Here is a 20,065-nt window from a genome sequence, read left to right as displayed (position 1 = left end):
AAGTTTAATTAAATTTTAGACTTTAGCCGATGCTATTGCATTTTAATAAATTTTCAAATATCGTCCCTATTATGCTGGCATTATGCTTGATACTGTTGGTCACCTATTATGTTTCAAATTATTCGGGCATAATCGGCCGGGGTCTAATTGCTATTACTTGTTAAAGTGACACTTTCCATTTACATTGTATTATACGAAGAACTTCTCTACACAAAGAAAAAATACGCAAAATAAAAGCATAATGCATTTCTGAAAAGCATGAAAACAATCATAATAATTGGGGAAATGCCAAAAACTTATTAGGAAAATTTAGGAGCATAATAGACTCAAGCCTATCTTGGGCTGAAGCAATGTCAAACAGTGAAAAAATCAAGCCTGTAGCCTTAGCCGTTATCGAGTTACGCTTGTCTGAAGGCATCAGTCAGTTACTCAGTCAGTTATTCAGTCAGTCAGTCAATAGAAAATTCTGTTAACTTGAAATTTTTTTTTTTTTAATTTCGTAGCAACTTGTTGAAAGCATTTCTGGTCGACTGAAAGCTTATTTGGGCTTAGTTTTACCTAACCAATACTACTTCATTGTCTTGAGGTGTTGTCGTCAGGGATTATTAAGTGATGTTATTTTGTGTGCCATGCCTACTCCCTTGTGGTTCCTACTATACAGTACGATAGTACTGTATGAAGTACTATCGTACTGTATGATGAAAAGACCATTCTCTTATTTTAGTCACAGTAAATTTATGATACACATCTCCATTCACTAATCTTAATTTCTGTTTAAGCAATGCTATAATAGTAACTAGGATTTTTAAACCATCATTCTTGTTTGTTATCAAAACATTTTTATTGCAGCTTCATTGCAACCCAAACAAATATTGTTACACGGTCCTCAAATTAAGAGAGGTGTAGGATTACACCAGTACATAATAGCTGATGGAATACCACTGTTGCAGTTTTGTATGAATGTAAGACCAATGCAACTACGTATAATTGTCTTGTCTTTCAGGAGGCATTGGAAAAACTGATGGATGCTCTGATGCTAATGGTACAACATGAAGAATAGTTTACTGACTAAAATGATAAGAGGAAAAACTCAAAGTCAAGAATGAAATCGGGGGCCAATGATGTGTCAACTGTTTGGCATCAGTGAATTGTTTTATGATTGTTATGCCTTATACACTTTACTCTAGACTAGCTATAAATATGAACTGCTTTAATACCATGTACATAACGATAACAATTAAGTGAGATTCCAAAAAACTACTAAAAGCACATACAATAAATTTAACAGCAGTTGATTGCTAAATGTATAAAATTTTGTGGTAAAAATATTATTGTTAAAACTTTTCCGGAGCATTAACTAATCCTGTTTTTTTCACAAAACTGCAAGTGTGAAAAACTTAATATGGCTTGTGTAAACTTTGCGCATACTTGTGGACTCCACTCATTAATTAAACCTTCAATTTCATAGCCATCTCTCTCTTCTACCAGTACATCTAGAAAACTTACAGAACACATACAACCCACACACTATGGAGCGAAGAGAGGCGTGTCTTCTCCATATTGCAATGGCATTGAATAATGGATGCCGCCATCTTACAAATCAACTGAATGACTTCATACTATTTATTTTTAGAATCCTTATCATGTGGGGAATAGACATCTTCCTAACATTTCACGCTGAACAACATTAGAAGTGCCCAATTGTGCTGAGCAGTTTGGTAGAAATTTCAGCTTCGTAGCCCTTAGGACAATGGAGTCATGGGTCTGCTTATAAAGGGAACCTGTTTTTGCAATATATTAGCCATTGGATAATAAAGGCCAACCATGAAAACATTTCTATCATAAAAATTTCTCAGACTATGATACATGTTTGAGTGTGGACCAAGTGCTGAAAATTCCAACTATGTGACTGATTAGGCACTTTCTAGAGTTAATCCTGTCTGGAATACAAATCATGACCAAACATTTTGTGAATTTCAAAGAGTTTAAATTAGTGTTAATATTCTGACTGTCTTGCATTTACAATTTTTAGCCTTCTTGTGGATAGTAATTGTGACCAGGTCTAAAAAGTAACATAGTTTAAAACAAACTCCAAAGACAAACTATCTGACCTTTGGGTTAACAAACACTACAGAACATCATTTCTAATTTAATTCATATCTTAAATTCTTTCCTATTCTATGGCAATGAAAGTTAAACATCGGAGTTTGAAGTATACAGCAGACAGACATATAATATGACTATTCTATTAGGGTGGTTGACTACTCTATTGGTTGGAGATTAAACAAAAAAAAGAATTTTCAACTAGAGTAGGGACCATAGCACATTGACTTGAGCACAGTAGGGATACAATACTTCACTGTGTAATCATATTGTACACTACTTCAGCTTGTTTTAGTACTTTTTATCAACGTACTATGGTCCATACTTCAGGTTGAAAATTACAATTTTTTGTTTGGAAAATAAAGTTATATAATTGGTTAACTCACGCATACCACACCAAAAGAAAGAAATGGTGCTGTGCATTCTATCTATCCCCAATTATCGTCTAAAAAGTTAAGTATACATTATGCTTTGTTGTCTGCTATGTCAACCCATTACACAGTATTACAAATCAAAACTGTTTGAAAATCCCCTCTGCAATCAAAGTAGCCACTATAAAAAATACGGACGATTTGCGTTACGAATGGAAGCCATCACATGCTACAGCAAAATTGGCACCTTTCTTCATCAGCAAAGATGAATAGAACATAAAGGAGGATATCGGTAAGTCCATGAAGAATCATTGTACATACTATGGTATGGCAAAAGGCACGTGTCTGACTGAAGCGACATTGAACAGTGAAAAAATCAAGCCCTTAGCCTAAGCTACTATCGAGTTATTGTATGCTTGTCTGAAGGCATCAGTCGGTCAGTCAGTTACTTGAAAATTCCATTTAATAATTTTCTTTAAATTTCATAGCAACTTGTTAATAGCATTTTGGGTCGATCTGAATGCTTGTTTGATTTTACCTAACCAATATTGCTTCAGTGAAAAATGAGGCTGGTTGTGGGTGATATTTTATCATGGACCATGCCCAAACCTTTGTGGTCCCTACTATATAGTACTATCATACTATATGACAAGCACAAGGAAAATTAGGAATTTTAGATTTCATTAGGGATCAAAGTAGTGAAATAAGGGAGGTCGCCTACACCTAGTGGATATATATTCCATAATTCAGTCATGAGTATAGACTGCAGTAGGGTGTCCACTAGTATATTTTGACCTCTCTTATTCACTACCTTTTATTTCTTTGATTCATAATCAAACTAATACTCCTAATTAATTTTTTTCCTTGTATTTGTATAATAACGGTGAAAGATGTGTAACAACAATCTACTTGATTTGGAAAGTACGAAAGTAGCTGATTGATTACCTAGCTACCATGTAAGTTGGAACATTTTTGTGTCCATCTTTATTCTACTGATGACTGGTTTGCTGGAAATTACGGTCTGCCTGTTTTGGGATCATACATAGATTGTAGGGCTGTTTTAGGGCTATATGACTGCACAGCTATCTTTGAAGTGGGCATGCATGATGGGCAAAGAAACTGACTAGTCATGGATGCTAGTTATGTGCAATATAAAGCAGTCATCTTTTTATTATAGCATATTAATTTTTTTACATCCTCTCCATACCAGGTACAGCTGAATTCAACCTAAACATGAATGTGTGGATCAACAGTTAAATTCAAGCCACTAGCAAAATAGTTGATGAATAATAATAATAATTATTTTCTTTGACTAATAGAGCATTTCATCATACAGTACGATAGTACTGCATAGTAGGGACATCGAAGGTGTGGGGGAGATCCGTAATATAATATACAACCCAAAAACCTGCCACGATTATTCCTCAAAATGACATGACAGTATTGGTTGGGTAAAATCAAGCCCAAAAGTGTCTTCACATCAACCCAAAAAGTTTCTGTCAAGTTGCTACAGAATTTTCTACTGCCTGCCTGTCTGCCTGCCTGCCTGCCTGTCTGCCTGCCCGCCAGATGGCTTCAGTCAAGCATAGCGGAAACTGGCTACAGCCCTAATTATTTTGCAGAAATGTTTCTAGTTTGCTTAAGAAAAACCTTTGGTACGTATATTGATAAACATACAATACTTGCACTATTGTCTTATCTTGTATCCTTCTTTACCATGGCCATCAGTCAAGGTTCTACCGCTGAGTGCTAATAGACTACAGTACGGCTTCCATCTACCAGTGTATATTGCATCAAACTATTCAAATACACCAGGGCCGGCTCACTTTTTTAACATTGGGTGGGCCAAACTGTTATATACTTGACAGGGGTAAAAGTCACTGCACACTGTGCTCCCCCCAGGAAATTTTTTGAAATTTAGATGCTCAAGAGTGAAAATTGTGATAATTTGGACAGAAAATTTGTTAAACTTAATTAGTAGTCTTATAGCTACATAGTATCCAGCTTAAACGTTTTGCCAATCCATCTTTCCATTTGTTGAGAGCTGCCAGCAATGTAATGTTGGTAAACCAACCAGTTAATACATAGCTATTAATATTAAACTTACAAAAGCTTGTTGTATAAGTCATGTATTTTTTCTTCTCCCTTTGGCAAGGGTGGCAAAACACTTCTTATCATCATAATGAAGAAAGCTAAACTCAGTAAACCATGAATCTTGTCCAGTTCAATGATGATACGTGGTGTCACATATGTTGAGGCCCTAAACACCTAAATATATTTATAAATGCCATAAATACCTGTCCTAAATAAAGGCCAGGGGCATCACTTTACCAGGTCCATGGTGTGAGATAACAATCACGAATGCATGGCCTCCTACAACTATAACAAACAATGTCAACAGCAGCTGTTACAAGGAGAAACACGACCAGCCACTTCAGTGACGATTGGAAATCAGGCGTCAGATTAATTAAACTGGTTTGTTAAAGTTAAAATATTTAGGCAGGAATTATTGGGTGGGCCATGACCCTGCTGAGCCGGCTTTGGAATACACGTGGTCGCCAGTTGCACCAAAGATATACATGTACGTGACTCGCTGTTGATATGGATCAGAGAGAGCAACTCACGGCGATGTGTAAGTCAATAAATATAGTTAATTTAGTAACAATGTTAAACCGAGTCGGGTCATCCAGGTCCTGCTTTACAGATTATTCGGGTCTGACCCAACATGCTAAAATAAATGTGGAGGTGTTACAACACGTCATAGTGTAGCTCTGCTTCTTTCATGAGCCATGAAAATTACTGTCTGTAGACATATGGTAGCCAGGTCCATTCATCAGTGTGTAGGTATTCATGAATCCACGCCCACTTACGTAAATTACTGTCTGTAGACATATGGGTAGCCACCTCCATTCATCAGTCCATTGGTATGCATGAATCCACGTCCATTATTGTTTGCAGTCTTCTGTAGAGCCATGCCCACAGATCAGTTGTTATTGTACGAGTCATAATCTAGTATGATAGTGCTGTGATTAACTCTTTCTTCAAATGGGAATTTATAGAGCACTTAAAACATGTTGTGCATCACAGTGCTACACACTGATTGCTAGATCTAGTCATTTATTTCTGCAAACTAAATATGTCCTTACTCACTATAGTATATATACTGTAACATTTGCTCCACTATTACTGCAGAGCCTTAACACAGGACTTGATTTAAACCACAAGGAACTTATATCACATGATGACTAGGAGATGAATCAGTTTTAACCTAGAGGCTGAAAACAATTAAAATTCTGACTGAACATGTACTACATACCAATTGTATTGTCCACAAACCAGTGACCACTGGCAGGCAGGTGCTTTTACTGACATGGTGTGCATGCCAAGCACTTCAGGGTTTGCTACACCATCTCTCATCTGATTGGAAATGTGACCTTGTAAACTCAGAAATAAAATTACAGGTGCTTTTTGTGTTTAATACAGTACAATGAATGGCTGGACAGTTGTGGTGGACTGGTGATGCCACATCCCAGAAAGTGCTTTAGCACGATAGTTCTCATATGAAGGTATGTATTTGTGTGTGTGTATATAACTTTGGCTGATTGGCTACTAGTATTTGGCCCAAAAAGTGGGGGGCAAAACAAACTTTTGAAAACAGTGTGGAGCATGGCCCTCTTGGCCTCCCCAATTCTGATGCCCTAGACCCTGTAATTTGCAGTATTACAGCAATGAAACATTTAGTGAGCACTTGAAATTGCATGACCAAAGAGCTATCTCATTAAAAAGTTTGTGTCATAAAAGTTCAAAAAAGTAAGCCCACATTTCCAGCTCCACAAGCAAGGCCAGATTTATGGAGTGCTGAAGTACACCCCCTTCCAAAATTTTACAATGTGCAAGCTAGGAAGCTACTAGAAGATGCAGTATAGGTCAGATTGCACCTTCGCATACATACTGTAGGCAATGAAAAGATGGAAAGAGCAAGGAGAATGGCTAATCTCCTTGAAAAAATTAGCAAGATGGTTTTAAACTTGTTCTATGTGAAGTAAGACTAGCTGGAAATTGAACTACTCTAATAGAACAGTCAATTGCAACTACTCCAATAGAATATCCATTATTAAAACTACTCTATAAGACCAGTGTGTGAGCTGAAATTGAACTTCTTCTTAATTGTTGAGCTTTCACTACTATCTTACAATTGTGCCAAACATCCTGCCACAGTTTCATATCATCTAATGCACTGAATTATCAGTAAATCTTCTTGAAAGCCTATTCTGAGCACACTTTCTTTTATTTAGTACCATAGTGTGCATTTTCATTTGTAGTTAAAACCAGGGGCAGATCCAGACTTATAGAAAGGGGGTTCGAAAATGAACTGAGGCACTACATTGTCTCTGGTTTGACAAGGTGAGACCAAACAAAAAAAAAAAGGTCACAGCCAGCTGACAATAGCTGCCCACCTCACCAAACACGCATTTACAGTTGATAAAGTACATAAAAATCCTTAAATAGCTCACTACACACTGTTGTAATACTGTGACTGCTTTATTAGAGTGACTGCTCTATTAGAGTATCTTGATCTTGGTATACTAAAAATTTTTGGAGGGGGGGGGGGGGTGTTAATAGCCTCCTCTTGCCCCCCCTCCCCTCCTCCCCCCTGGCTAAAACTGGATACTTACATTAAAATGCATTCTCTTGCAATCACAACAGTAATTATTACAGTGAAAGTTTTAGTATCTATGAAGTTAACAGGGATGCAGCATCACAATGCAGGGCTGCACATACACTGTGTAACATTTGTTTAAATTCCAAAGAACACGATATACATAGCTATGGTATAAATGATTGCAACATAAATTCAGTGGGCCTGTGGCTATGAGTAGACTATTGTAGCATCAATTAAAGCTAGTGGCGGAGGAGGTAGTTGATGTGAGGGGGCTGACCAGAATATAGAATCTGTGGCAGCAGAGGATCTGGTGGACGCGGTCCCCCAGAAGCTGTAGCCATTCTAGGTTTTACAATGTCTTAAAGGTTTACCAGAATTAATTTATAGATAAAATTTGAAGCATATCAACAAAAAACAATAAAGATACGCAAGCATTAATAAATAAACTAGTGTACTTAGAGATAATGAGTTACTCTCTAGAATTCCTATGGATATAATTACATGAGGAGAAAACATCCTGACCACCTGGTAGACTCCTGTAAGCGTTTGAGCGTAAATCGGATGGCTGCAGGTTCGAGGCTACCTAGGTCCAGTCATGGATTTTTTCTCCTTTCTCCAACTTTTCAAACACACCTTCTGTAGCTAAAGTCTTTGAGCAGGCTGTAGGACCAGGTGTCCTACAGACCTTCAGCACTTGTGCTGTAAAGCATTAATAAATATATAAATAAATACAGCATTTATAAGCAGTACAAAATAGCTTTCAGACACCTGGAAACACTTGGTAGAGTGGTAGTACACCAAGTCTCTCAAGTAAGAGGTCAGTGGTTCGATTCCCACTGTAGGAAATTTTTTGGTTTTGTTTTTGACTATTACTAGCAACAGGTTTTTATGAAGTGTTCTGACTGCTCTATTAGGGTATTTGAGCATTCTGATAGAATATATCAATCATTTTCAGTGTTCAGCCCCACTTCAAGAAGGATAATTTTGATGAGACATCATACCAAGGGGGCTTTAGCTTCCTCTGTCCCCCTTTACCGCCACCTATGAAGGTAATAAAATGCAGCTTCTGGAGTTAGCACTCTCAGATCGTTTAAACTTCAACTATAAACTTAAATAATACACCTTGTGCCCAGAAAGATGTTACTTTTACAGTAGCACAAAACTAGTTGCATACTGTATAATAGAAGTGACTTGAATGGTGATGGAACCACAGTGATTGAAATAGTAACCCACATTACAGAACAGTAGCTATGATGTCAAAGTTGTGTAGCAATGTGTGTGTTTTATAGCCCACATATGACTAACATGATGTCAAGATCCAATCCTGCGATACCCAAAATTTTCTTACAAATCAAAGTTATAACTACATGTACAGCATCTTTGTACTCTCTGTGACAATCACTATCTTAAAATGTATGTAGTTCTGTGTTTCAATTGGAATCACTTCCATCTGAGCCCAATCTTTTATTTAGAAATTCTTCCAGCTCTCAATCATTCATCTTTCAGTTCAATAATTATTTGGTTAAAAGTAGCTTCCAATTCAATCTTGTGATAACTGTTTTTCAAGGAGAGTATACCCCCAGACCCCTCTAACATGCAAGTGTTTATGTACTCCACACATTAGTGAGTCTACCTTAGTAAGTGGAATATAAAAACTGAGTTGTATAGATATTGAAAGTGAGTGTGTAAAAGAAATTTTCTTATAAGGCTCTTAGAATTGTGTATAAATAGACTCTGCAAAATGGTGTGCTGCTTTTTTTATTATAGTAGCTTTAAGACAACTAGTTTACAGTTGCTCTAGGAATAGAGTTTGGGTTCAATAGCATGGTCTTCACACCAGTAAGTCTATACTGCCCCCACCACTGACACTTACCACACAAGCCATGTCTTCACTATAACTGTTTGGTCTAAAATATAAACTAGCAAAGCACACTACACTTCAAAAACCACCAGGTAAATTTGTTTAGTATTGTATGATCATGCATGTGTAGTAGATGCTCTCCCCCTCCTGTTCTAAAAATTGTTGTTGTTGTTTTTTTTTTACCAATGGCTGTGCCTTTATGATAGCCAGCACTACAATTGCGAGAATTATGACACATATTATTTTGTTACTTTATGTGGCTCAGAGGTATATATTGATGTTCATGAGCCACTTATACAAAAAGACATCATTTTTATCATCAAATTCAATCCCAACAAGCTAAATTTACAAACAATTCATGCCCCAGACTACCCTAGATAGAACATGCTCTGCATGCTGGGTGCATGTGCTTTGCACACTGCTCTACATAATTGGACCTATCAACCATTGCCATATTTCTTAATTTCCCCCCTTTTAGATCCGTCCCCCACCTCTCCATCATTCTTCTATACATTGAAATAATGTTCTTGGCAAGTATATACAGAATTACAACAGCGGCAGAGGAAGTAGTTGAAATGTGGGAGGGCTGACCAGAGTATAGAATTTGTGGAGGCAGGTGGTCTGGGGGGTGCAGCCCCCCAGAGGTTGTAGCCATTTTAGCTTTCACAATGTCTCAAAGTTCACCAAAATTAGCTTTTAGCAATTTTATAGGTACAATTTAAAGCATTTTAACTAAAACACCAACTTTTAGTCAAAACTATTTAAAACAGGCCATTTGCCAGTTCAAAACTTTTTTTGGCAGAGCTTTTAGCTGTTGACTAAAGGGTTATTGAACATATAGCATTTATAAGCAGTATAAAACAGTTTATAGCCACCTAGAAACACTTGATACGGTGGTAAGACACCAAGTCGTAAAGTAAGAGGTACCTGGTTCAATTCCCGCTGTAGGCAACTTTTTTTGTTTTGTATTTTTTTATTTTTAAAGCTACTTTTAGGACACGTTTTATGAAGGCCTTGACTGTTCTATTAGGGTATTTGAGCGTTCTATTAGAGTATATCAATCTTTATCACAGTTTCCAACTCCACTCCAGGAGTTATAATTTTGGCATGTTATCATTCTGAGGGGGGCTTCAGCCCCCTACCCCCCCTTCGCCGCCTATGACTTATAGCAGTACTTGTACTATATTTAGTCATCATTATATACATTTAGTGCATAACTATTCAAAGATACATAATATACCACTAACTTTTTCGAGAGAAGAAATTTCACTTCACGGACATGTATGTAGATTTATATTATGCTACTTATTTTAGCCACATTACTAACAGTGAGGTATGGAAGGGAGGATGAACAAGCAATTGTGACCAGATCTGCAAAAACCATATACATTAGGGAATTTTTGAAGAACATTTTCCCTATCTAGATAGCCAAAGGAATGGTAAACACATGTTTTAGTTCTAGAAACCAAGAACTTTTGAATTTATAGTGCTACAAATGATGTGACACCAACAGAAAAATCAGTTGGTACAGTGACAGTACAGAAAAAAACTACAGGCACTTAATTAAATGATCATACAGTAGCTTATGAAAGCCATTCTTTATAAAGATGTAACTTATGCTGTTGGATTCTCTATGAGCAGGTGAATCCAATGCTGGGTAAGTTTTGTCTTCCAGACTTTCCTACAACCATGGCAAATGTATATAAAAATGTGAGAAAAAGTGACAATGAATTGCTTGTCCAATGTAGGCAAACTAACACTCATATCCAGATCTTGGGAGTACTGAAGTGAAATGAACCCCATTTACATTGGGGATCACATTGCTACCAAGTTATCACCTTCCTTCATTATAAGAAACAAAGAACCACAAAATTTATGGATTTTTCCCATCTAATTTATTCTACTGTAAAACTGAACTTGTGTTAACATGTGGGATTTTTGCAGATCCAGTCACAAATATTGAGTACTGATGGTGTCGTCAACATTACAGAACTGCAGTATTATTATGGAAGAGGTTGAAACTTGAAGTTCACCAACATCCTACCTTTTAATGATTCCATCTTTACTTCTTCAGGATGAGTTCTCTCATATTCAGCTACCATGTGATTGATTTTGGCTTGGTCTCTCTGTATTAAATATACACCAACAATGAATATAGCACACAGACACTGACTTATAACATTACTAATGTCATACATTTATTTGAATCACAACTAAATAAGAAACATCTCATTTCTGACTACTGTAAGAACAACCAATAAAAGCTATACATGAAGGCTTGGGTTTATTATGATGCTATTATTCATAGCACTAAGCCAAAGAATTATAATAGTAGCAAATAGCTGCTATAAACAACATCAGGCCTAGAAGTAATCTTACAAATGTGTTAGACAAATAAAAAAGCTCTTAGCAAAATCACCAATTCAATTATTGAACATCTGTATCATTTACTTTATGACAGTGGTGGACCACAATTGTTGTGAAGATTACTAAAATTTCAATTCTGGTATTGAGTTTATACAGTATGGTACTTTGTGTGGGAGGATCAGGGTGCCTTTATTAGTCATAAAGTAGCAATGCTCTTTATGACTAACAAAAGGACGGTTGTGTGGTAGATACAGTACAGCTATGAAAATATTTATCTAGCTTGATCACATGTGTTATGTTTCAATTTACTAAAACCAATCTAACTTGTACTATTGTTAGTTCTATGGCTTATTTCTACAGTACTTCTATCACTACAAACAGATTGTTTGGATGGTCTGATGGTTGAGAACTAAAGTAGCCTGAACACTCGAGATGAAGATGATGGTACAAAAAGTAGTACAGTACATATGTAGCATTTAAAGCACTACCTTCTGTGTACAAAAATACAGCACTAGGAGGTCAGGGGTGACTCTGTCAACATCCCCCTAACATTTCAGTTACTATACAGAAGTAAAGTGGTACAGTATTGTCAGGTATAATTTATTTTAAGTAAACTTGTATTTTTTAAGGTGGCTATCAAGTGGCTGCAGTGGTCGCACTAAAATGAAATGATTTGACTTGCTTCTAATAATATAGCACACAGGTACTATAATGATTACTAATGACACACTGTAAATTTATTTAAAATATAACTTTTTATTTATTTGTTTGTGACTAATTAGGGCATGTGGGAACATAAAATTTTTATTTTATTCTAAAAACTTTCATGATTCATAACTTATTATGTCATTATGCTAAGCCATGTAATTTTCATCACTTATTAAACAGTTAACTAGTTATACAATACAAGTTGTAGAATGCAGATATTACCATTCCAGTATTGAGATACTGTATGATCTGTTATGTGATGGAGTGTAGTTCATGTTCACATGCCTTATTTTTGCAGGCGTGGTCACATTTATTAATGCTTTACACAACATTTTATTGCTGACTACTGTAGGAACAGCTAATGAAAGCTACTTCATCAGTAGGTTTAATCTATTTTATGTATGTTACCATGATTGTTACTAATAATCATTATACTGGAATAATGCTAGCAGATGATAATCCTAATAAAAGAATAGTACAATTTGCTAGCCAAATAAATAACATTAGCACATTAAACACCTGTATCATGCACTGTAGGATCATAGTAAAGAATTTATGTACAATTGTTGTGACGATCTAAAATTTCAATTATGGGATACAGTGTTATCAAAATTATGGTACTTAGAGTAGGAGGATCAAAGTGCCAAATAGTTATCACATTAACAAATCACATTATTAGGAATCATTTCCAGTAGTTTATTAATATTCTTTATAACAGTTCTAGTTCTATACCTGGAATTACATGTAGAATAAAATTACTGGTACTGGAATTACTTTTATATAGTTCCAGTACTGAGAACTGGAACAACACTACTTGGCACATGTGGTATCCTTGCACATTATTGCAGATAAGATGACACCATCACAAATTTCTTTGATGGTTGACAATAAGTACTGTAGATGATTTGATTTTGTAGTGATAATGACACTGCACTGAAGAGAAACAATAAGGAGACAGATTATACTGTTATTTTAGAGTGACGTGTTGTTTCTTTTGTACATCTCCAATCAGTAGTGTCAGTGGCGGATCTAGAAATTTTCAGAGGGGGTTTCAGATTCCATTCAACTTCAGCCTACTGTAAGTCGAAGACCAAAAAAAAAAGGTCACAACCTGCTGCTCATCTTCGCCATAATTGTGATTTCAAAAAAAAAGTGAAAGTTTCGGTCCTACTGTAACACACTACGTATAACTCGTGGTAATTTTATCACCCACTAATAAATTTGGGGCGCGCACTATTCTCAGAGGGGGTTTCAGCTGAAACCATTGCAACCCCCTGTATCCGCCACTGAGTGTATATGCAAATGCACGCTTAGTCAAATACCTGAAAACCAGACTTGGAGATAATCATTTCAACTGCTACAGGTGAGCAATGTTTATTTGTTATTATAAACAATACTAGACTGAACAGCTGTAAAATTTCATAATTATGCAGTTTCACATAGGCTGATTTTTGCACTTTAAAATAATGGATTTGTGGTTACAGTTGTGTAAACAACAACTAAATAATCAAATTCCTTGTTCCATAATGAGTATTTGATTTTTGTTTTCCCTTATATTATCTGGGCACCTGCGTTGTCCAGACAGCCCAAAATAGTGACGTTGCTGGTAATCTATTGACAATAATGAAGTTTGGGTTAGATGAAAGCACAAGGAGGAAGCCTAAAGGTGGTGGTTTACCTGTTTGGTGGCTTATTTATTGTACTGATAATTGGTTGCTAGGTGATAAAACATTATTACAGCCAAGGGGAGTGACCATAAATGCTCTGTAGAGACTTCTACCCAACAAACTGTATAATACAAACTGACAGCAATAATAATAATTTACAACAGTTACTTCAGCATATTAGCAACCACTTATTAGTTACAGATATTTCTGAGATACAGACAGTACTATCCACCAGACTTCCCAGATAAGAGAGGTTCCACTGTAGGAAGATTAAAGGACATGAAGAATGCCTTTAATTAGCCATAAAGTAGTGAGGGCTCTAATACTCTATAACTAAGAAAGAACAGTTATGTGGTGGATACAGTACAGTAATTACTAGAGTTGTACCGATTCCCACTTTTTAGGGAAAACCGATATCCGATATATTTTTACCCCGTTTAACTGATAGTTAACCGATACCCGATTGTAGGTCTCTACAATTATACTTGTGCACACTCCATTAAAAGTAGAGCTAGTAAAGCCAATGCTGTGAAATTGTATACTTATCTCAATTGCAGTTGCTAGTGAGACAAGTGGGCTAGGGCTTGAACCACCACTGTTTACTATTGTGGTCACCACAAAACATAAACAAATTGCCCAAGCACATACCAGAGCCTTTGACACCAGCCCTGCAGTGGAATTGCAGCTGCTGAAGCTGAATAGACTAATAATCTGCGGGCGTCTGGATTCAGTGGAATGGAATGGTGGACTGGAATGGTGGAATGGACTGGAATGGTGGAATGGAACGGTACTTAGGTATTTCAATTAGTGGTCACCTCTTTTAAAATACCACCTTCTAACAAAGACTACCTCTTTACAAAGACTACCTCTTTACAAAGACCACTTTACTTTAATATCTGAATTGTTGTTTTAGAGCCATATAAGACAGCCTTATTAATGAATTGTGTGTCACATGTTATGTCCCCTAGAAAAGCCAGTGATATCTGATTTATGATACAATACATGCTATATACCCCATACAAAAAACAGTTTGACTATACAAAAAAATATGTGTCCACGAAACTAAAATCAACTGGTACCATATCTAGAAATGAATGTCAATATATACTGGCAACTAGGTATAATTTACAATAATCTTGGTCCTTTATCATTGACTTGTGCAGTCTGACTGTATTAATTCCCTGCAAATCTATTTGGCTAGTAAATTGGTACCTTTCTCAATAATCCGGTGTTTTAGAGGAGAAAAAAGGCAGCTAGTTCTAAGTCCTTGAATTAGGTTAGGTAATCCTAAGGCTGCAGCACATGTTGCTGTCAGACCTTCAGTGCTGGTCACTGTAAAGTGCTGATAATAATAAATTACTAGCCAATTAGAGTTACAGGGAATTAATTAGGAATGCAGCAAGACTGTACGAGTGAATGATGATGGACCAAATTTTTATAAATTATAGCAAGTTATTTGTCAGTATTTCTTGGCCTCACCCAAATAATAGCTCCTTTAGTTGTCAGTTACTTTTAGTTTGATGGGGACATCATTTCATACAGCCAAACTGTTTTTGCATGGGGTATATTGCTATATTACAATAAGATATCACTCTAGGCATGTGGTGCACAACTGATCAATAAGACCATTCTATGGGGATACACTCTAAAACAACAAGATAGCAGCACTTTAAACATTAAAGTAAAACGGTCTTTATAAAGAGGTGGTCTTTATAAAGAGGTGACCACCAATTGAAATTACCAAAGTACCGTTCCATTCCACCATTCCAGTCCAGTCCATTCCAGTCCACCATTCCATTCCACTGAATCCAGACGCCCAAAATCTGCTGGCCTAAGCCCATTACAACCGATTTCCAATTATGGTAATTACAGCTAATTTTATCAGCTTCTACTGATTACCAATCCGATTATCAGTACAACTCTAGTAATTACAGATATATAGCTAGCTTAATCGAGTACAACACACTTTGAAACATCAAAACTAGTCAAACTAATCTTATTTGCTAGTTCTACAACTTGAAACAACATTATATGAACACTTATTAATGGTCTGAGGAATGATAACTGAAGCAGTTCAAGTATACTTCAGAAAACGCTCCAAAGAAGACAACTCAGAAAGTTCTATATAATGTTTATACTCTACCTATGTATACTTGTTTGTACTAAAATAATAGAGGTGGTGGTTTATTAAACTGTCACAACTTTAATAGGAACTTCTCTAATTTGCTCTAAATTATTAAGAGTACAAAGAACACACATTAACAAAATTCCTTTAATATTTGTACCATATTAACAGTTTATTCTGCTTTAATTCAGCTTACAGGAGAAACTGCTTTAGTGGTATTTTATAATAAATTTTTGTGTTATGATGATAAGTATTATAATTAGCATAGCAGGTTGATCTTAGTTCACTGATGGCTAGCAAAATAGACTATCAAGTGTACTCATCCAAAACAGCAAATGGAACTTTTGAACTTAGGTCAACGAAACTTTATTAAAAGATTCTTGTTCATATTTTTGAAAACTCATTAGGTGGGTGGTTATTACTCATTATTCTAGTCATGACTAGAAGCAAACACAACCTTAAGGTCATAGAATTAAAAAGTACATTGTGGAAGGTTGTCTACACCTGCAAATGTACTAGTGGACATCTAATCACTATACTTGATTCTGTACCCATGACTGATTATTTCTAATTCCACTAGAAAATTTACATATTATTTCCTTTGATGTCAGAGGTTACTAAATCCAATAGAAACTTGTGGCTGGGTTACTAAATCATTAGTAACCTGTGGTCTCGCTGGTGGTTGCTTACTACATTTATCAAACAAAGCCAAAAACAAAATGTCCTTACTATTAACTTACTTTCTGGATAAGACAGGCATTGTTAGCATTCAGCTAGGTGTCCAGTACCAATGTCTGACATGGTGTGGCACTGACACAAAACACTCGAAGGATAAATCTCAACGCTAGCACTCATAACTTGCTTCTTAATAGCTTACTTTCTGGACAGAACGAACGTCTTTTTAGCTCAACATAGTAACTACTTGATACTGGTACTATAGTCATGCAACAGTTATGAGTGTCATGTCTGTGCAGTGGCACAGACACAGACACAATCAACTCAACTTAAAGATAAATCCCAGTGTTATAGCACACACAGTTTACCACTTTCTCTCCTACTTCCTTAACCTAGAATCAATAGGAAAAAAGGTGAGATTTCTGGACCAAATATCAGTATGGAAATGTACAGGAATTGTCAGTGTTGAATTTTCCAGTCATATTCTTTTTATTGCTACAGCGGAACCTGCCTTAGTGGCCTCCTGTAAAGAAAGGCCGCCTCTTTTAAAAGACCAGCTTTAAATTACCCTAGTGAGAAGTGTATACCCTAATCCACCTGTTAAAGCAGCCACCTGCCTATTAAGGCCAAGAAATCTTGGCCCAAAGGTGACTGGCTTAGATTCCACTGTATATCAGACCTGAAGTAAACCAGTATACTGTAAATAACACATGTTGTGACATTTCCTAACATTTCATGTGTCTGGACATTTCCTCTGCCAAGCTGTTGATTTCCTGGTATTTAGAAGTTTGACATTGTCATGAGATTTCCTACATAAGTCACCACTGGAAATCAATGGGTCAGCAGTAAGTGACTCACAAGAGAAGACTGACACTATCAACAAACACTTTTTATCTGTCTTTACTGAGGAGGATGCCTTTACTCTACCAGACCTAGGGGCATCCCCATACAATACTATTATCACATGGTGAATGGTGTGGTTAAATTGAGCTACAAAGCTATAGAGCCTTTAGATCCCAAATGGACTGCTTATAAGATGGCTTTAAAGTATAACTACATCAACATCGTCTTCCCAGTGACTGGAAAACTGCCAGTATCACTCCAATCTTTAAGAAAGGATCACATAAAAATCTTGCTAACTACAGGCTGATATCCCTAACAAGTATACCATGTAAGATCATTGAGTACATAGTATGTACAGTAGTTCAGTGTACAAACACCTTGAGACAAACTCTATCTTATGTGATTCCCAACATGGATTCAGGAAGAATTGCTCATGCAAGACACAGCTCATTAACAACTATACATGACATAGCCATATGTCTCAATTCTGGGGACCAAGGTGATATTCTTTTTCTGGACTCTTCAAAGGCCTTTGACAAAGTACCCCATGTCAGAAACTGGATATTATGGAATTTCTGGAGCATGTTTAGAATGTGACTTTCTCACCAATAGAACTCAACAAGCTAAGTACCTGTAGACAGCAAGTTTAGTGTACCATCTCTTGTGCCCTCTAGTCTACCCCAGGGTCTTTGCTGGGCCCCCTTCTATAATTACTTCTATTCATCAATATTAACTCTGTACTGAAGCTTTATGGTGATAATGTATTGATTTATGAAAACATTAACAGCCCAAACCTTGCAAAATGACATTATTAAATTAGCTCTGTGGTCAAAGATCTGGTAGTTACCTTTGAATTTTACAAAGCGCGAACATCTAATAGTATAGTTACAAACAAGCCTCCCCCTTCTGAGTATCACTATCTGTTGAAAGGTCAGAAAGTACCATCTACAAAATATCTTGGCTTGATTATTTCTCAGAATTTGTCTTGTTCTACACACATCTCTAAAGTCATTGGTAAAACAAATTCAACTCTGGAATTTTTTCAGAGACATATTGGACAGTATGCACAAGATGTATAACCCTAATACTATTAAACATATACATGCCCCATTCTCAAGTATCCAGCAGTCGTTTAGTCCCCTTACACACAATTTAACATACAACAAATGGAGATGGTATAAAGGAAAGCCACTAGATTTGTAATTAGTGATTACTCCAAATACTTCAGTGTTACATCTATGTTATCTCAACTTGATTGGCAAACAATGGAAATCTGATTACATGAATTAACTTTAGCAGTAATGTTTTATAAAATTATTAATCATCAAGTAGATATATCTTGTCATCACATCCTGGACTCTAGTTGAATCGTTGGAACTGCAGTTAACTAAGCATTAGCTGTTAGGCAAGCATACTTGCTCAATCACAGTTAGAGATATTTTTAGAGGAATTAAGCCTCTCCAGAGTGCTGAGCCCCAACCCCCTGTACAAAACGTTTTTCAAGTAATTTTTCTGAGCTGGTTAATTGTGACTGGTTTTTGGAAAACCGATCTTATTGCCCATGACTACAGATTTGATTTTCACCAAGAACACAAAGCTACAAAAATAAACTATCAAATTTCATAATCAAAATCAGCTAGACTTGAGTGGTCTGCTTTTGCTGACTACTTTTACCAAGCACAGTGGTGATCTGTACAAGCACTCTGGGGCTCTAATGGAGTTCTGGCCAGCCTGGGGATGGCTGTATGTGGCTGTACAGCTCTGCAGTGTTGAATACAGACCTGTGTTGTAAATGTCCTTCAATTTTAAATCTAATCCATCCATATGCCTTCCACTTTAATTTCTATAAACAGCTACTTGCACTTAGCTGTTTGGTACTTGTACAGTGGATGCTCTGGAAGATGAGGAATATAGCATAAAACATGTGAAAATTTGGTATATGTAGCTTCATCCATTGGCGAGCTCCATCACACTGAATACTTATAGTTAGCACTTCTTGATACTTTTAAACAGGCAATAAGACCAGTTTTCTCAGACTGCGTCACAATTTATCTAAGCAACTTTGGACTCACAAGGCCTTTTCCAAGGAGTTGTTCCAATGATATAATTATATAATTTGCTTTTTTGGTTGACACTATATACCTGGCATGATGTCATGTATAGCACTTGGGTGGTACTTTGGCCATTAGCATTGTATACTAATGGCTAGTAAAGTAAGTACCACATATGACCGTATTAAAGCCGGGCTCAAATACATGCCGGGTACAGCTAGGGCACTGTCATAATAAACGCCGGGGCTCATTTAAATGCCAGGGTGCTAATGATATGCACTGAAAGGAGTTCTAAACTCGTGTCAGCTGCTAACTATACAGTGATGTCTCGTCACCAGTCTTATGATGTCTTGTCTTGTTCGACTATGCTTTCTCTTCTGGTGATGGCCATAGTGTATTTATCGTGGTCATTGTCATCTTTCCGCCCGACTTCCAATGTTTCACCCAGCAGAGGAGTCCAAATGGGTTTATGTACGTGATAGGCTATAGATTTCGTATTTCGTAGGTACTTGTACTGGCACCTGCCATTCTCAACGACTGGCTAGTAAGAAATAAATGCCCGGGTCCAAATTAACGTCGGTCTTGTTTAAACGTCGGGTCAAAAATGATTTATAGGAAATAAACGCCCGAG

The 20,065-nt window shown here is 36.5% G+C and overlaps 1 protein-coding gene across 1 annotated transcript in view; it reads right to left on the bottom strand.

Moving 5' to 3' along the window:
* LOC136246723 (uncharacterized) overlaps positions 1–11,122 on the bottom strand; it is a 29,477-nt gene extending 18,355 nt beyond the window's left edge. The window contains exon 1 of the mRNA XM_066038280.1: positions 11,043–11,122. Coding sequence (XP_065894352.1) covers positions 11,043–11,100 — 58 coding nt within the window. The 5' untranslated portion in view covers positions 11,101–11,122. The remainder of the gene's footprint in view (positions 1–11,042) is intronic.
* Positions 11,123–20,065: the final 8,943 nt, after the last annotated feature.

This window comes from Dysidea avara, chromosome 2, assembly GCF_963678975.1.
Source record: "Dysidea avara chromosome 2, odDysAvar1.4, whole genome shotgun sequence".
NCBI lineage: Eukaryota > Metazoa > Porifera > Demospongiae > Dictyoceratida > Dysideidae > Dysidea > Dysidea avara.
This window is presented reverse-complemented; position numbering and strand designations above follow the sequence as displayed.